Source organism: Crocodylus porosus, unplaced genomic scaffold, assembly GCF_001723895.1.
Source record: "Crocodylus porosus isolate Cpor-Errol unplaced genomic scaffold, CroPor_comp1, whole genome shotgun sequence".
Lineage (NCBI taxonomy): Eukaryota > Metazoa > Chordata > Crocodylia > Crocodylidae > Crocodylus > Crocodylus porosus.
In genome coordinates, this window is record NW_017728943.1 from 64896889 (window position 1) to 64916207 (window position 19319).

General features: G+C 41.9%; 1 protein-coding gene across 6 annotated transcripts in view; it reads right to left on the reverse strand.

Moving 5' to 3' along the window:
* Positions 1-13364: 13364 nt before the first annotated feature.
* ESRRG (estrogen related receptor gamma) overlaps positions 13365-19319 on the reverse strand; it is a 520671-nt gene continuing 514716 nt past the window's right edge. For all 6 annotated transcript variants that reach the window (XM_019549476.1, XM_019549478.1, XM_019549477.1 and 3 more), the window contains exon 7: positions 13365-17016. In XM_019549476.1, coding sequence (XP_019405021.1) covers positions 16772-17016 — 245 coding nt within the window. In that variant the 3' untranslated portion in view covers positions 13365-16771. The remainder of the gene's footprint in view (positions 17017-19319) is intronic.

A 19319-nucleotide genomic window follows, 5' to 3' on the forward strand; every position in this document is an offset into this window, starting at 1 on the left:
TACCTGCTCATGGCAGTGACAGATGCTTGGGGCAGGCTGCTGCAGGTCAGAAGTGTGGGCAGTAGCAGGGAAAGGCAATGGACCACCACACCCTAGTCTGGCCCAGCCCTGCAGCCCAGGTATGCAGCCCGGTCTGGCCTGGCTGCACAGCCCAGGGACCTATGGAGTGTCTGGCTTGTGGCAGCTTTACCCAAGCACCTGGCACCACCATGTGTAGGTGGCAGGTGACAGGTGCCTCACTTCTGCCCGTCACTATGGTGCCCTCCACCACTGCCACTGGGAAAGGGAGAAGTGGGCTTCCATGAGTCAGTCACTGCCTATGCTCCTCAGCTGTGGGGCTGGGCTGGGCTGAGCTGGCTGCAATCTGGGTGCTTGGGGTAGGCTTCTGTGGCCAAAGGTGTGGGCAGTGGTGAGGGGAGACAATGGACTGCCACAGCCCAGTCCAGCCTGGGCCTGCAGCCCAGAAGCATAGGCAGGAACTGTCCCACAGCAGCCCACCCCTCCCTCTCCTGGTGGCAGTGGCAGAGGGGACCCTCATGGCAGGTGGAGGTGAGACACCTGTCAGCTGCTGCCTGCTTAAGACAGTGCCAGGCACTTGGGGTGGGATACCATGGGCCAGTTGCTCCCTAGGCACCTGGGCCATGGAGCCAGGCTGAACTGGGCTATGGTGGTCCACTGACTCCCTGTGCTGAGACCCACACCCTTGGCCCACAGCATCCTGCCTAAAGTGCCTAGCGCCACCTTCAGCAGGTGGCAGGTGGTTCTCCAGTGCCCACCATGACAGTTTGCTCCACTGTCCCCACCTCCAGGAGAGGGAGCAGGCAGGGAGTCACCCTGCACTGCACCTGCAGCCCACCTGTAAACCATGACCCCTTCATGGGGCTGGACGTGGGAGGCGGCAGGCAGTGACCCATGCCCTCTGGGGTCACCCCAGCACAGGCCATACTGCTGCAGCAGGAGGTAGCAGTGAGTGAGCTCCATACCTAGCTTCAGCTCCCCCCATCCCTGCAGCCAGGTCATATCCCTTCTCCCCACACCCTCCCGTTGGCCGACTGGCCACTCCTTGGAGGGACTGAGTCTAGGGCACTGTGTTGGTTCCCCCCTGCTGCTTCTGCCTTCAATGGGGTATTACTGCCCCCTTCCCTCAGGCTACTGGCATCTGGCCCCCCGTGGCCCTGGGTGGACAGCCCCAGGTGCAGAAGCAGAGTCTATTTTTGCCCACACCGCCTCTCCCCACCTCCCTCCCCGCATGGGAAGATAAAATCCCTGGTTCCCCTTAGACTACCAGGGTCTGGCCCTGCCCCCTCCCACCACTGGAGCAGTGAAGAGGGTGGAGGGCTGGGGACACCTGGCAAGGGCTGCTGCCCCATTGCCAGGCAGACTCAGCAGCACTCCAGAGCAGGGTTGCCAGTCCCCACCCTTTTCTCAGCCAGTCAGAGAAGTGATAGTGCTCCAGCTAGGGAGGAGAAGGGCAGGGCCAACCCTGCTTGGCTGGAACAGACAGCCCATCCCAGGGCTGAAAAGCATGCCAGGATGCTGCAAGACTCTAGTTTAACTTAAGTAGCAATATGTTGTTCCAGGTTTTGCATGTATTTGGTCTTTTTTGTTATGATCCCAAACAGCAGTAGTAATTTAATGGGCTTTATCCAGCCCCTACTGAGAATTTTAATAGGAGCAGTCTGACTCATTTTCTTTTGGGTGGCAGCAACCTACACCTGAAGGGAAATTGATTTGTTGAGGTAACAGGTCTTTTCTACCTATAAAAGCCTTGTCAAAACTTAGTCCAGTAAAGGAATAAAGCAATTTTCACAAGGGAACTGTAATAACGAATGTTTCTTTAAATTTTAATTTCTGGTGAGTTTCATTTGAATATCATTAATAACACTTTTAAAGTAGTTATTGTCCGAGGATCTAATTCAGCTTTGCAAACAATCAGCAGCATAGTCTTACTCAATTGTACACTTTATAGTTTGGCTGGTAAAATGGTTAGCATGACTATGTAGCATGACACTCTACAGCAGTTGTTCTCAACCTTTTTATAGCTGAGGCACCCCTCAATAGACTCAAGGCACCCATTAGAATATGGTCGCTCTTAGTTTTCACTTATTTTTTGACGACTGAAATATAATAGAGCAATTCTTCAGTTGGAAAGAAGTCAGAAAGACCACAAAAGGTCAGAATGTTTTTGACACTACAGATTCCTATTTGAAATCTTTTGGTTTATTTTGTGAATCACATTTGCACACCTAATAGAGCTAACATGGCATGGCAGTCCATGACACACTTGAAAGGATCTCAAGGCACACAAGAGTGCAATGGGACCCTGTTTGCGAATCACTTCTCTACTCATAGAAACAGAGCTGATCCATTATGTGTGAACAGCTGATGGCTACTGGAGATTCCTCTTCAGACTCCCATACTATGGGCTACTCTTCTGTAAAAGATGTTTTTGACCTTTACACAGTTCCAAGTACTGATATCATACAACATAACATCAACTGTTATGTCATACATGAACACACACGACCACAAATTTCTTACCCAGTTAACTACAGTCTAAAGTTAACAAATCACTTTCACAGATTAACATGATTACAAATTATAATAATGAGACATTTCTAAAAAAGCCAGATACAACATTATTATATATATATATATATATAATATCTCACTCATCTGGAAAAGTAATTTTCTTCAAGCTAGCAAGAACAGTGTAGAGTTGTAGTTATTAATGAGGTAATATGCTCAATAAAAATATTATTAGCCTATATTTGCTTCTTAAAAATTATTTACAAGAAAGCCTTGCATACTTTTGTGGTAGGACTCAAATTCCAGGTCACTGGCTGCCTCTGTAAACAATCTAATTTGTGTTCCTGTTTCTTGTATGTTAGTAAGTGTGGGAGGGGAGACAGAAGCCCCGCTCCCAGCATGTCCCAGGACCCCGCCGAATGAGCCCCGATACTTACTGCAGGAGCTGGGACAAGCAGCAGCTGGGGGAAGATGCCGACGCAGGCTTGGTGGCTGCTACCTAAGCCTGCAGATCAGCAATCCCTGGGGGCAGAGTCTAGGAGCAACGTGGGCTACTCAAGAGGCAGCTGGGGAGACACCCAGCTGCCGGGGAGGAGAGACAAAGGCTGCCGGGGAACCAAGCAAGGAGCAGTGGGACACCAGCAAGCAAGGTCAGGATGCTGGTGCAGAGCCCTGCATGGTGGAGTCGAGCAGAGAGGAGCAGAACGCCAATAGGGAGAAGCAGGACGCCAGTGGGGAGCCACAGGCAGTAGAGCCGGATAGGAGTGGCAGAACGGGACTCAGGGCGAGAAGCCCCAGCAACCGACAGGGCAGCCCAGCAGGAAGAATCCCAGGGAGGAGCTTAAGGAGCCGGAGTTGGCCAGAGAGGCATGGCAGGGAGAGGAAGGTTGTCCCCACAGTTGTGGGCCAAGATCAGGCTCTGCAGGAGAGGTCAGGTACCCCGATGGGGAAGGGCGGTGAACAACGCCAAGACTTGGTGGGCAGCTGGGTGAAGAAAAAGGAGCAGGCAGTAACTGTCCCAGAACCCAGTGGCGAAGGGGCAACTCTCACCCGTTGGTGGGAACAGGGGTGACTAGCTCCTAACCTGCGGGCTTCCTGGAAAGAGTAAGTGGAGGGATCAACATTGAGTCTCTTTCTCTCCCCAGGGAGGCAGAAGGGTCCGGGGAGCTGGAGTCCCCTATACTCCATCAATAGATGACTAATGCCTTCGCAGGGAGCAAAGGACCTTTTGAGTTATTGTTACCCCGGGCCGTGGCATGTTTAGTTTGTCTGCAAGTTGGCCTGAAGTTTAAGGATCAGTCCCGTGGTGATTCATGGCCAGACACCCTAACCTGCTCCGGGTGGGCCTCGAAGGTGAGAAGAGATCACTCTGGGGAAAGGTACAAGGAGGCTGAACTCTCCCAGGCTGTGGATGTGGTAAGGGTGGGGTAAAGGGAAGGTTTGGAGCCCCACAAGGAAAGACCCAGGGCTGAGACCCCACTGGGACCACCGACAGGGAACTGCCTCCCCCATGTATCAACATCAAAGTCATGGCAGGAAAGTAGGGGCAGCGCTCAGAACCATCTAGGTGGCCCTGGGGTGTCGTCTCACCCCGACATTGCGAGGGAGGAAGACACCAACTAAGAAGGTGCCAAAGCCATACAACAACTACCAGCAACAGTGAGCATGATTCCAATCCAGCAATTAAGTTGTGGACAAATAAATATTTTAGCCACTTTAAAAGGGAAAAGGGAGCTGCTGCTCAGGAGTGAGCATCCATTGTTACAGTCTACCTGTTACGTCTTCTGATCTAATAGCAATACGAATTAGCAAAATCTGCCCAACTTTGACCCTAAATGACACTGGATTACAGTTGGAGTGGTTTGGCTACATTTGTATCACTACAAGATTGTGCACGTTTAATAGCTGCATTATAACATTTTGTAACAGTATCCTTTGACATTAATACACTTGTTATATCTAGGAAGCTAACAAAATGGGAACACCTGCCATCTGATTTCACAGTCTGAGCATGGCACCCAGTGCCATTTTCATGGTGGAATGCAGCAGGCCCCCAACACCTCTGATTGGCCAAGGGGCTCTACAAGTCCCACCCCTTCCTGGAGATTGACAAATGGCTCCAAACCAGGACTTGCTAACACATTAATTAATTGTTTCTATGGGTTTAATCCCCCTGATTAAGCCTGAAGAAGCCCTTAATTAATATGTTATTAAGCAGACTAGGATGGGGTTAATGGCTTTTGCAGGTTTGATCAAGCCCATGGAAGCATTTAGCAATGTTCTAGACTGCTTAATGACACGTTAATTAATGGCTTCCATGGGCTTAATCAGGGGGATTAAACCCATGGAAACAATTAATTGATGAGTTAGCAAGCCCTGGGTTGGGGCCATTTGTCAATCTCCAGGGAGGACTGGGGCTTCCATAGGCTTGATCAGGGGCTGGCATTAACTGAGAGGTTAGCAAGCAGTCTAGGATGCAGTTAATGGCTTCCATGGGCTTGACTGTGCTCCTCACACAATGCTGCGAAAACACTTGGGTGCCTTGGCAGGTGGGCAGGCAGGCTGGACATTTGCAATGCAATGCAATGCAAAATAAATTGAAGGAAAAAATGGGGGGCAAGGAGTCAGGCTTTTTTGCAAGCTCCTGGTGTGGCCCCAACTGGTTCCTGGACGGAGCCTATGTCAGGGGCTCAGCCTCCCATGTACTTACTCTCCCTTCTTTACCTGCCCCCCCCCCCCCAATCCCTTCCCCTGTGCGTCAGGATGCAAGGGCTTCCTACCATTTTCTGTTTTGCAGTTCCTTCTTTTTTCCTTTTCCCCTGCTCACTTACCAATTTCATGCCTTTTTGTGGACCCCACACTTTTTCACAGAGACCAACTGAATTTGCAGTTTCTGTGGACATTGTCTAATCACAAATTTGGTAGGTCCCGAGCTATATCTGTCTGTACCCTTGTATTAATATACATGCCCCTTTTCATTCCTGTGGGGTCTATCCTATATGAATAAGCTGAGGCAACTTCTGACCAACACTGGCAATTTCATGCAAAAGAGAAATTTACACCATGTGTGATGGTAGCAATCTGCTGATTGCTGTGAGGAGGAAATATGCATCAGGTGTATATATTTTATGCTTCCATCATGAAAAACTATTCTGCCAATAAAAGTATAAGTAGGTAAAAATGGAGGAAAGGAAATAATTTAATTTAAATTCTTTGTATATAATTAATATCACCCCTTTTCCTCCAGAGAAAAGGCAGAGGAAGGATTACTGTATTGATAAAATGGATGTCATGGAATCTCCTGATTTGTGTTGGTGTTAAGCACCATATTGCAGATAGATTTGCAGATTCTTTTGTTATGCTGTTTTTGTGAGAGACATTTTGTAGTGTGAAGTGCAGAGGCGACCTTAATCTTTTCACACTGGGAGTTGGAATTTTTTCCTGAATCGTCTAGTTACAAGATGGAGCCCATTTATATGTAAGACATAAGAATAGCCTGGCTCAGCAAGTCATTTAAAGAGAATCTGGTCAGCATAAAGGAAAAGAGGAAGAGGGTCCCCCCGCCCTCCCCTTCCCCTTCATTGTATACTTTTGTTGTGGTCACCTTGTAAGTGGGTTTTTCTGTGCAGGTTACAATGCCATAAGGGGATCAATGTAGTAACTATGTAAAACCCTCATAGTGCAGGTATCGGCACATTTACTTTCTACAGAATTATCAACTTCTTTCTTTACAATGATATAAAGAGCTCCTAGGCACCTCCCAGCCCCTGATATATCAAAGAAAGTATTGTTTGCTGCTGTACTCTAAGATGGGATAGGGAAGAGAAGTACTTGAAAAGAATTAGAGCACTCGTTTATTGTGTTTTGAGCTGAGAGGCAAAACAGAAACAAACTAATTGTGTCCTTTACTGTTCTTGATGATGTGTAAAAATGACCTCATAATCCCCCTGCAAATGTTTCCCTCTCTGCCAGTTGTGATATACAACAAATATCAGGCTTTATTTATAAGCATGAATGCATTAATTATTTCCTATGACTCCCAGGGGAGGTAGGTATTTATCTCCAGTTTATAGATGGAGAGGAGAAGGTAAATGATTTGCCCAAATTCCCAGAGCCAGGCAAGGGAAGGGCAGAGCATTAGTGGCCTTACTAAGGTCATGGTAAACAGTTATGGCAAAATGCAGCCTTCCGCATACCTGGGAGACATACTCAAGGCTTTCCCTGGAGCACCAAACTAGTGCAGCAGCTCCTCTACTACACTCGGATGGGGAAAAACAGGTTCAAACAGTATCTGGCTGATCCTCCTCAGCTAAAAGATCTAAGAGCTGTGGGCTGGAAGATAGCAACAGTGTCTTAAAACCACAGGAGCAGATAGACCTGAGACTGCCACACAATTCCTCCCTCAGGATCATAATGGCAACAGAGAACTTATTTCTGGTAGTAACTCCTTTTCATAAGTTATTATAGCAGCCACAATATATTAAATGAGGCTGCTATTTAACTAATCAATATAATCCACAGAAGTAGGTAGACACAGACAAGGTGGTAATATTGATTTTCTTGGTTGGAGTTAGACCTGGGTGGAGGGGATCAGACTGATTTTTTTCACTAAAATGCATACAGTAATGGAGAGGAAATCTCATTAGCATGCTACATGGTTTCTTCCCTGCAAGTAGCAAGGGGAGCAGGGGGTGCCATCATTATTCCTCAAAGTTAAACTCTGGCAAGTAAAGCTGGCACTTTTCTTAAGTCCTTGGAGGCCTCATACTAAAACTATGTCCCTCTTATTTACTTCCTTTTACTGACAATCCCTCACCTTACAGACATTCTCAATGAAGCTGTGAAATTAGCTGAAGCATAATAGATTGCACTGGTGAGTGTTAGGAGTGTGAGTTGTAATGCTCCTGTGACTTAAAAACAGTTTTTTTAACTCCTTTCATTCATCATTAGTGACTGTTCCCAAGAAGCTCTGGACTCTCCCCAGAATGGTAGACACTCATATGGTCTGGCCTTTTCCAAACCAAGCAACTAAATGCATGGGGCACTAGGAGAGGGGAAGGTCAGCTTTCAGGAACGTGCTGTAGAGCAGAGGTGGCCAACCTAAGGCACGTGTGCCACAGGTGACACAGGCGGTCTCTGCGTGTGACATGAGGCAGATTGGGAAGAGGACAGACAGCACAGTGGCAGGGAGCAGAGTGGCAGAAGACTAGGCGAAGGGCAACAGGCTACACTCAGAGAGGGTAGGGGCTAATTTGTGGCACACCTACCAAATTTGGCTCCCTTGCTCTAAACGCACCAATATCCCCCAAGGAGGATTACAAATCCTAAGAAACATAAACTGCAATAATGACACTGCTGCTGTTTGCATCACACTTTGCTGCTTTGTTCTCATACACAACTTTTCAGATCTGAAGGCTCCCTGTACCTACTAATGGACAATACTCTCATGGGCACACACATTATGATTATTCCAATATATATGATAAATCTTGACGTTTGCTTCTACCACAGTTGCCCTCTCATCCTGTTGGTATATCTAAGGTCATCAGTGGCATCATCATCCTCCAGCATGGGGAGGAATCATGCCTCTCTGGCTGAGTTAGTCTATAAGGTACCACCCTACCCTGTCTTCTGCCTAACTTCTGATTTATATGGCTAAGTACCTTTCTATGCTCTAGCATTAGAGGTTTGGTTTGGCACAGACAGGACTGGTAAGATAATGGTTCCACCATTATGGAGCATGTGGAGATCTTTGGATGAAAGGATCTCAACAAGAGGAGACTATTCCAATGGCTCTGACGGTTGGGACAGACCATGTTGTTAGTACTGTCAGGTCCCTGTTACAGTACACACAGCACTATAGATTTAGGCTGTTTACCTCCAAATAAGTATTTTAAGTGTCAATTAGACCATTGTGCAGAGCAGGACAACATAAAATAAGGGTAGAAAATCCCCCAAAAGAGCAGGAGGATGAGCAGTGTTTCTGACCATGGGTGTCCAGGCCACAGTCCCAAACAAAAGAGATGTATAGCTGAAAAGCCAAAAGGAGCATTGCTGGACAGAAGGGTGATTAACTGTGGCATTATTGTTCTCTGCTCCTCCAACTCAAAGGAATTACTTGAGTAAGACAGGAAGCCTGATTCCTCAGTGAAGCAGTTTGGCATGTCCTTGTATTATAATGCAGAAATTGGGGAAAGGGAATAAGGCAGCTGGACACTACCAAAAGCTGTGGTGATGGAGAACCAGGATCCAGTACAGAGGCCCTGTGTTAGTGGCCCCTGTGGGATATCTTAAACTGAGAAATGTTCCTCACTTGTTTGCCTCTCACTGCTCCTCCTTCCTACCCACTCTGTCCTTTCTCCTCCTCCTTCCCACCCTTTGTATTCAAATCACTCACTCCACATTATACATCGCTCTATGCACTTCACTGCACCTTTTGTCCTCCCCACATCATCTGATGAAGTGATCTCAAGTTCATGAAAGCTACATGTATCTTATTTAGTCTATAAAGGGCATATCTACCTTGCTTTATGTGTTAAAGCAGCCATTTATAAATTTAAACAGTCAAATCTTGACCTGTTCCTTGGGTGTGCACATGAGAAGTCCCCTTCCCTCAATGGAACAATAGTGAAAGAAATAGCATGAGTAGAAGCTCACGGTTTTGAATTTATCCCATGAAAGAGACAAGCTGCTTCACTTAATCTGTAGCAAAATTTGCAGTTTGCCTTTCTGCCGTAAGGATGCAGTTATGTCTCAAGAAATCAGTAGTAAATGACTCTGAAGTCATGCTGTCACTTGTTCACTGAACTGCCATGATGGGGAGTGGCGGGGACTCTGTTTCTTAGTCTGGTTTAAGCATTTGAGAACAACTCCCTATGAAGAACCTCCATTTAAGTCTTATGACAAAATGCCTACAGAATGACACAAAAAGTGTTGACATCATTCTTTAAAGATGAAGAATTTATGGCACAGTTTGTTATTAATTTGGCTGGCATCTGTAAAGTAGAAGGGAGTTCTTGTGCTTTTAGGCCATGTGCTCAGTGTATAAATCTTCTGTACGGCTGCCATAATCATATTCCTGCAGCTATGTTGTCACCTATTGTAATTTTTCTGCTAATAAGAAAATTTAAACTAGCCAGGAATCCTAAATTTGGAGACTAGTTGTTTATTTCAAATATACTCCAGAGAAATAATAATGCAGTTCTGCTCTGAATTTAATTTAAACAGGAACAGGCAAAACAAATCTCTGTGGAGGGCATTTGACAATAATAAAATATTTCTCCCAGCGGGTGAGCTGGTAGCAATTGTATTGTTGCCATCAAAGCTCACGTTTCAGCAGGTCATTACCATCATAACAAGCCCTTGGACCAACTGGCATGGACATGCAACATTGAGCTCCTGATGGGCACATTATTTCAGACCTTTAACTTCATGGAGAACAAGACAAATACTCCTGGGAAAGGAGGATTATATTTTGAAATTCCTTTCTTTTCTGTTCTGCTTAATAATAAGATGCTGTGTGTAATCAATCTACCGCCACTTGCTTTTTTATATTAACAGAGATTCTCAGAAACTAGGCTTGGAAATTTGAATGCTAGGAAAGAATGGTGAGAACGCTTAACAAAAAAAAATTATTACTATAATATGTCCATGATATATCAATCTTTCATGTAAACGTATGAAGTGCTTGCAAATAAACTATTTTTAAAAAGCAAATCTACTAATGTCTTTTTCCATGTTTGCATTTTTGGAGCAAATGAGAGTGAGAAAGTTTATAGAATGTGTTAGACGAATGGCATTCCCAGTGCACAGAATCAGCATCTATCAGACGGGGGGGCGGGGGCGACCTCACGCTATGTGATGTGACGTAGCAACTGCAGCTGCACTGTATAACACAGGATATAGTAATTAACAATGTGCCATCCAAAATCAGAAAAAGCAACAATACATAGAAGACCCCAGACACAAAGTAAAGGAAAGATGCTAGCAAAAAAGCTGATAAGGAAAAGAAACAAAGGTAATAAAAAAAAGTGACTAATAATTCAGCAAACAGATTAACGTTTTGCCATTCTGGACTTAGGTCTGAGGTGCTGACACAGGTAAAGTGAAAAATGAAAGTGGGATTTGATGTTCAGTAGCACACACCTGTAGCCAAGCCTCTTCACTTTCTGACTAGGGCACTACTAAAAGATGCAACTGGGGAGTACTTTAAGGATATGCATCGTAGGTTTTTGTCTTGATACAGACATATATTTCCTCATCTTTGCTATCTTTTAAGTACCATTGTCCTTTTTACATGTATTTAAAAACTGTACTTGCATTTCAGCAACTCAGGTATCACTGAGTAAGAAAAGGTATACAAATGCATATGTAATATTGTTGATTAACGCATGCTTTCCACAGCACTTCTTTTTCTCTCATTGAGAGAGAAGGTAGACTACTTGTTAAGTGAATTGCCAGACCACCTTGTACTGTGACCCCAGGAGACTGCAAAACCTAAGTTGAGTTAACCTATTAGTTGGACTGGAGGGAAACAAAGATGCCATCAGAAACACTGTGTCATTCAGCAGCACTCTCAGTCAGTTGCGTTTTATTCTTCTGAATTACTAGTAACCACTACAGTCAGATCAACATTATGGACCGCTGCCAGGCTAGTTCTGTAGGTCAAGGATGTGAGGAGTGTGATCCCTGACCAACTGAGTTGTGCTCACAGACGCTTCTCAGGGAGAGACTGCTATTCTAGCAGAACTAGGCTCTCATTAGCGTAGCTTGCTGCCCCGAAGATAAGGGATGGCATATGCTATGTTGGTGAAAGTGGAGTTCTGCTGCTCTAGCCACACTTGAAGTGATTTGCTGATATAGAACACTACTGTTCCTATACCAATAAAAAGCATTCCCTTTGTGCTGACATGCCTACATTTTGTCATTTTAGCAGGGAGTACTGCTCTGATAGAGGTAACACCTGTTGATGAATTATAAACCCAAGGGCCTGGCCATTCTTTGTCTTTTAAGATCCAGTGCCTATTCTCACCATTAGAGGTATAAAGAGAGGTAGTTAGCAGTGTTACTTTGAAGTTAGATAGAAGACAAGGCAAAGTTGTACCTTATAGATTAATGCAGAGATGCAAGGTACAAATCTGCCCTGCCTTCTCTTGAGGTACAAGTGATCATGGCCATATTTCCTAAGGATACCTACCAGCAGATCACCGCCTGTCTGTCATTCTTTTTTTAATTGGATATCTGGTCCTTCATTTCTGCCCCCCACCCGCACACTATTGTGGTTGTGTGCTGTTAAAACTTTTCCAAGTTACACCCCAGAAGTGGCTGCATTTCTGAGGTGTATGAATTGATTCCTGCAGGTTATATATACTCTATTCATCCCCTTATGGGGAAACTGAAAGATATAAATAGTGTCTGCATGGTGTTTTGGGAGTCTTGAATGAAAGGTGCCATAGATGCGTTAGTTATGATTATCATTATATGTGGAAATGTTTAAGCCAGTGAGTGGGTCCAATCACACTTTGATCAAATCTGGGGGACTGGGAGTGGCATATTGTTTACATGCAATAAAGTATTGTTGCCTTTAGTTTTAGAGGGTTATTTGGTAACAATGCTTCTCTCCATTTTAGGCTGTGAAACATTATGCTCCTGTTTGAAGAGCTATTGTGCTATAACTCAAAATCAGATAAGAAAAGCCAAGCATGGGAAAGTTTTATATATTGTGTCATTCTTTTAAAAATATTTTGATTCCTTTTGATGATTTCATGCATGATTACACCTTCTATAGCTGTCTGTCATTCCTTTTAGTCAAGAAGCTATTTTGTAGTACTGCTGAAATGTAGAAAGTAAGCATTCCCTTCCCCCTCTGATGGCATATTGCTACTTAAAAGGCTGCACAATACGAAAATACCAAGAAGTTCCCTGATAGCTTGCCTTAATGGCTGAAACAATTCTGGTCCCTCAATACCATTCAGTTTAGTAGCCCTTGTGTCATCAGCCAAAATCTCCAGAGAACGGCCAGCACTGAAGGTGAGAAATATGCTGGGCAAACACAATGACAAAATACTATCAAGATAGGCTAAAAAGCAAGAAAAGCACACATTAGCACTTCTGTGATGGCTCCAGAAGGGTCCACAGGAAGCAGAGCTTGACCCTTTGCAATAAGGGCTACAACCTTTCAGACTGTAAAAGGCTGGGGCACCATACTGTCAGTTTTAAACTATGCTATTTAACCCCTTTAGCTCTTAAAGCTGTATCAGTGCTCTTCATTAACACCAGGTTAGTGCTCCTGTCATTATATTTACTTCCATTCATAAACACTAGACCAAACCATACAGATCTAAAAACAAACAAACAAACAAGCTTGGAACAAGTCAAAGGAATCCCTTGAAGCAGGAAATGAATGATAGATTTAGCTGCTGATGGAGAAAGCAAATAAGTGCTTCTAGATGGTATTAATGTGATCTTAAAATAGTGGTAAAGTTTTCTTTCATGACATTGACAGAGAGGCAATGATTCTGAGTAATGCAGGTTGATGTGGAGATGCTTTAAGATTAAATAAGTGCTATATAAAGGCCTGTCAGAATGAATTCTAATGTGCTATGAGACATTTTGCATATTTAAGAGTATGCAAAATGTCTTGTACCACACTGGAATTCATTTTGACAAGGCTTTATATAGCATTTATTTATACACATCTTCTACTTTAAGGGAAAAGGGATAATGCTTGCTACTCTTTGAATGGAACTAACAAAAGGTAATGCTTATTGATTTGTTTCCCTCGTATAAAAAACCAAAAAAACAAAACCACAACACAAAAAATAAAATAAAAGCAATCAAAAGTGGAAGCTTGTTTAATATTGCTCTACCATCATCCTGAAAGGCATAATCATTTGAGTTACACATCTGAACTGATTGGAGTTACAGAATCATATCTCCTTTTTGCATTTAACAATATATACAATATAAAATAAATACATTTACACAAATGGACATTGGTTGGAGCACACGGTATGATACACATCACAAAAATATACAGTTGATTGCTTTACAGATGTGAAGCCCATCTACAGCTATAGACATGTTTTTTTACTACTGGCTATTATGCAACTCCTGGATTATTATAAGCAGTTTAATTTTTTTTTGTCCTTTTGCAATCTTTGCACGATAAGACTGCCATAAAATGTCTTCCTAGGCAGGTAAACAGAGACGCTTAAATAATTAAAATACAATCACCAACACCCATTTTCTCTTCTATAAGAAAAATAGCAGTTTTAATTTTTTATATCTTTTTACGTTATCATTTAAATGCAAAATAGTGGAATAAATACAACAATCTGATCTGATTGAAACAAATGTGTAACTTCAAGGAGCCACACAATCATATTGCTTTAAATAAGAAAAAAAAATTAAAAAATGAAGCAAAAAATAGAAATTAAATTGTTATGGCTAAAACATACACCTTTTGAAATTTACCCAACACTTCACATTAAGTAAGTGGTCTTGAAAGTACTCTTCTCCAGCAAGGTTTAAGATGAACATTACTATAAAGCCCGTGCAGTTCTTTTAGCTATAGTTCAGTTAATATGTTTACAGTTTCGAGATACTTGTTCTTTTGCAGCTCCGAAAAATTACTGAAAATGAAAACTAAACTTTGCACCGTGTGCCTTTAACACATTTCCTCTTTTTTTGTGTGTTTTTTGTATTTCTTGAGTTGATTGGCTTTTGACTCTGAAGCCCAAGTTTTTCAATGTGATACAGCAAAAACAATATTTATATTATATATTTATATATATATAGTGTAATTGAACAGTAGCAACTTAAACCCTGCACAAACTTTCTGGAAAATATTTTTTTTGCACTCTTACATATATAAATAATCTTATAGAATCAGCACCTTTTTTCCCAGGAGTTGTATTTTTTTTTAACATTTTTAAAAAGGGATGTGCCAATTTCTGAACTCCTATCACAGCTATAAATTTCAAGTTATTGACCATCTGAATGAATTGCTAACGATGATTTATCTAGAATCACACTACAGTCACTTCTCTACTGAGAAAACACGATCTACAATATAGTCCCATATAGCTAATGATAGATACACAGTATTTTCTAGCACAAGGCCGATGTACCATCATCCTATTGTATTTTGTTTAAAGCACACAAAGTAGCAATAGTTTTGGAAACTTGTCCGCACCAAAAAAGTTTTGCAACAACACAGAGCGAGTTAATAACAACATCTGAGAGATGATTGAATAAAAGCTATATTTACAGCATTTAAAAATTAGACTTATCTATAATCTTGAAATATTCAAAGTTTTATTTCTAAGCTATACATTGGTATTCTATAATAAACTGTTACAGAAATTATCCCTTGTTTGAAAATATTATGATTTCAACGTGTATCTGTTCATAATGAGTACTTGTTTGGAGTTTCGATCTCTTAATTATTACTAGGAAGAACCTTATTACCGTAAGGAATAGAATATACTACTGTAATCTCCTGAGGAATTGTACATCCAATATTGTCTCTAATTCTACCCTGTGTCTATAAGCACACACCACAAGAATCCAAACACCACAAGAAGAACAAGACAACAGTCTTTGAATGCAACATAAAAATTCAGAAAAGCACAGCAAACATGAAACATTGAAAAGCTGAACTACATTTCTTTTGTTTGTTAGGATTACAATTTTAATTACATCTGTGTACATAGAATAAGGATGTTCACATAGTACAGGGAGCAGCTACTAACACTGGTACATTGGTATAGCATTTGATGGAGGTTATTGTTTATTGGTTATTTAGCGACTGTAGTTTTCTGGGGGCATCTAATTAGTTTATACATTAGATTACACCTCTTAACAGTCTTGAAACTGTCTGACTTCCATGCTGTGACAATACTGGTTGAAAAGCACATATACTGGTTTAGCTACTTGTTAAAGATTGCAATTTACAAAATAAAGTTTAAATTAATAGATATAGTGTCAAAGTGTTAAATTCTTGAATTTGGTCAGAAGTCTACTATTCTGATTTCTTAATTTTGCAAACCCTGGCATTTGCCTTATTGCCTCTAAGTTATTATTGGTTCACAGGTCTTTATGTAAGAACTTTGTAATTTTGCAAATAACAGGCAGTATCTCATTTGTTTACAACTGAAGCAGTTAGAGATCATGTAGCGATTGTACTTATATACGGTCGCACTTTCCTAACATCTTTACAGATTTGTATTTAATATGGAGTATGTATATATTAGACTACTCAGATATACTGTAGGTGTAATCTAATCCTTTCAGTCAGTGAACATTTAGTTATAAACTGGAGCTCATGTTAAGAAACTGGATGTTTTGGACCAGACTGGCACACAACATAAATTGCATCCGTGATAATATGCACCTTCCCTTCAACTATTGCTTTAGTAAGATAAATTCCCACATTAATAAATGGCTGAAAAGTGGTAAAGCTGGTACAAAAAAATCTCCATTAGTAAGAAGAAACAAAACAGTTAAAAAAATCTTCCTTCAGGATTCATTTGTCCTTCATTATTGTTCATCATTGTTCAAGCCAGCACAATAATGCAGTATTTTTTTTCTCTTTAGTATTGCATGAATGAATAAAGCTTAAACTATTCCCTGAAAAAGTTACATCGTAGCTAACCTAAGAAATATCTGGAAGACTTGAAAAAACAATTAAGGAATCAAATGGCTGTAACTGATCTAGATGGAAAATGCAATGATAAGAAGCAGCCGATGCATCGTCGCTTAGTCGTCTAATTAGAGACTGCTCCTATGAAATCTAATACTGCATTCAGTCAGTTCATCGTGTTGTACTGTACTGCTAGGTACGATGGTTCTCTCTTTGATTCCTTTGTCATTGGGGACATTATGGTTCATAATAAGTTCACTGGCATCCATATTATGGATTTCCATCCTTTGGCAGGCCTGGCTTCCATCTCTCTTCAATTAGAGACCTCTTTTAAAAAGTTCAGCAGCAAAGGAAAAAAAAAGAAAAGAAAAAGAAAAAAACTAAAAGAACAGAAAAGGGAAAGAGAGAAAAGAAAAAGGAAAACTGCATCAGATAGACACAGAAGAAAGAGCTGAAAGCTGCTTCACAGTCTTGCTGCTAATATCAGTGCAGTCATTTTTTTTTCTTAATTAAACACTAAGTTTCTTTGCCATTATTATCCTGTTTATTTTCCCTTTTTTTTTAACGTGCATGATGGGAAGGCCCATGATGCTTTAGTCAAACCTTGGCCTCCAGCATTTCCAAAAAAAGTTTGTGCATGGGAACTTTGCCTTCCAGTTTGATGTTGTAGAAATGCTGCACCGCCTTAGTGGAGGTTTGCCTCAGAAGCGGGAGAGTCATCAGCATTTTGCCAGCTCGACGTGGGTCTTCCATATGTTGACCAGCCTCGTAATCCTGCAGAGCCTCATGTAAGACATCTTGAAGTTTCTGAACTGCTTCAACATCCTCTATGTGCATTGAGTCTGCAAAACAAAGGAATAACTTCAGTTTTCAGCATGGAGTGCCAGACTGCCAGCATTAGACTGTAGTTGCTTCAGGTGGTGTCTCACAATGTAATATGTAATGGCACCATATTTGTTTATAGAATTTGCCTTATGGATTTACACAGTGTTTTTTATATCATTTAAAAAACAAAAACAAAAAAAAGAGAATTATCCATTTATTTCTATACTAGCCTTCAGGATCTTCCTTGTAGTAGCAAACGTATCGTGGCATCTTGTAAAAGTGTTAAATTCATCTACAAACTGACCAAAACAAATCCATCCTCCATGCAACTAAATACTTTCTTATAGTGCCTTCCTAGCTATGCAGAACAAATAGTGCTGAGAGGGCAAAGGCCACCTGAGTCACAACCCATTGCAGCTGCTGCTGCAAGAACAACTGCTACCTCTCTGGTGCACCTGGTACCAACCCAAGGCAGCATCCAGAGTTTACGAAGTGAGAAGACCAGATGGACTTTGGGCTGAAACAGGGAATGAATAGGTATGAGTCTCTTTCCACCCTCACAGAGCAATTAAAGATATTTGTTTCCCAACCAACCTTCCTTACACAGCTATCAACTACAGTTAGCAAAGAACATCAAGGGGGTCCTTAGAAACACGTCTGCAATGCTAAACGGATAGTTCTTGTGAGCTGCAGCCTACCAAGGATAGTTTGAGGTTCTTTTTGCCAACCTAATCAAAATTAAATAAACCCAACACCTCTCTACATCTGCTTGGTTCTGTATATTTGTTTGTGAAGTGTTCCTATGGAAAGAAAATTCTTCTGATCTTGGATATGAGTAGGAGCCCTAGCAATAATGCACAGGAGGAACCAAACTGAAGAATGCCTTGAAAGCTTCTCTTTTTCCCAACCATGCACTTGACCAGTAAAAGATAATCACCCACAGAAATCCTTGCCCTATGGAAAAGGTTCCAGCACTAGAAGCTGCAGATGATAATGGGAGGCTGGGTCCAAATATATTTAAAGCTTTAACCAAAACAGTTACAAAATAGAAAGATCAAATTGATGACCCTATTGAACAAAATGGGTTAATCCTACAGCCCTACGATTTTCCCTTTAACTAGCCACTATCTAAGCAACAGAAGAGAGAGTGATGAGAGCCTGGCAAAGAGTTCATCCATGAGAGATGTAGTCCACATTTTGAAAAGGTTGGAGAACAATGGCTAGGTACAGATATTCAAAAAGCCTGATGCAGAATCGACCTGTTATGTAGTTTTCTGTAAACAGCAGAGTTTAGATCAGTAGCGAACAGAACATACATTCGCCTTTTGCTGGGCAGGGGGGTGCAAAACTTAGACTATGTTCCACCATTTTTAAACCAGTCTGCGTATGCTGAACTTATGTTCTGTTATGGGTATAGACTGGTTTTGTGCACTGAACTTGTGTTCTGTTATGGATACAGATTGGTTTCTGATCACTTATACTGGTAGAAGTGTAATATATGTAGCTGGACATAATGTATTAATCTAAGGGCAGCAATAGTTATTGGGGACATCACTTCTAGTTGCTTATTCTGCCCTAGAAAACTAACATGACTTTTTCCTAAGTGCATGGGCATAGTTTCTGACATATTTTTTTTTTATAAAGCACATTTGCTTTATTTAGCCTTTTATTTGTGCAGCTGCCATCTTCTTCCTTTCCCTTCACAGCCTGTGCAGGCTCTTAAGGCTATCCTTTTTATCTTCTAAAAGGCATGCAAATTTATTAGTATTTCCTTGTCATAAGGGGCCCTAATAGCCATTACATTATGTAGTTTTCTGTAAACAGTGTAGTTTAGATCACTAGCAAACAGAACACAGTGGCCCTTTGCTGGGGGGCAGGGGAAGGAATGCTTTTTAGTCTAGAGAAGGTATCAACTCTACCATAACCAGACAGAAGTGGGTCCTGGAAATCCCCTAATTCTGTGAAACAGAATGAGTAACGTTGCCAGGGCTTGTAATGAGTAATGCTATCATAGGCCTCACTATTTAAGCTTAGGTTTGCCCTTGGGGGAGACCAAGTGGACCTCCCTGACAGTGGTCACAAGAGCAGCGAGTAACAAGGAAGAAAAGGCAGCTATAAGCAAAATGTGGCACCACAAACCAAATGCTCTTATAGCTATCAAAACGGAGAGGAATAAAGTCTTAAAGAACCTGATAAAGCCAAACAGCCAAATATAGTGTTTACCATGGGGGTTAGCTGATTTGGACCGTGGCAGTCAATCAGAGGATGGGCCATGTGTAACCCTTCTGTAAGGGCATATAGCCCCAAGGGAACTATGAAT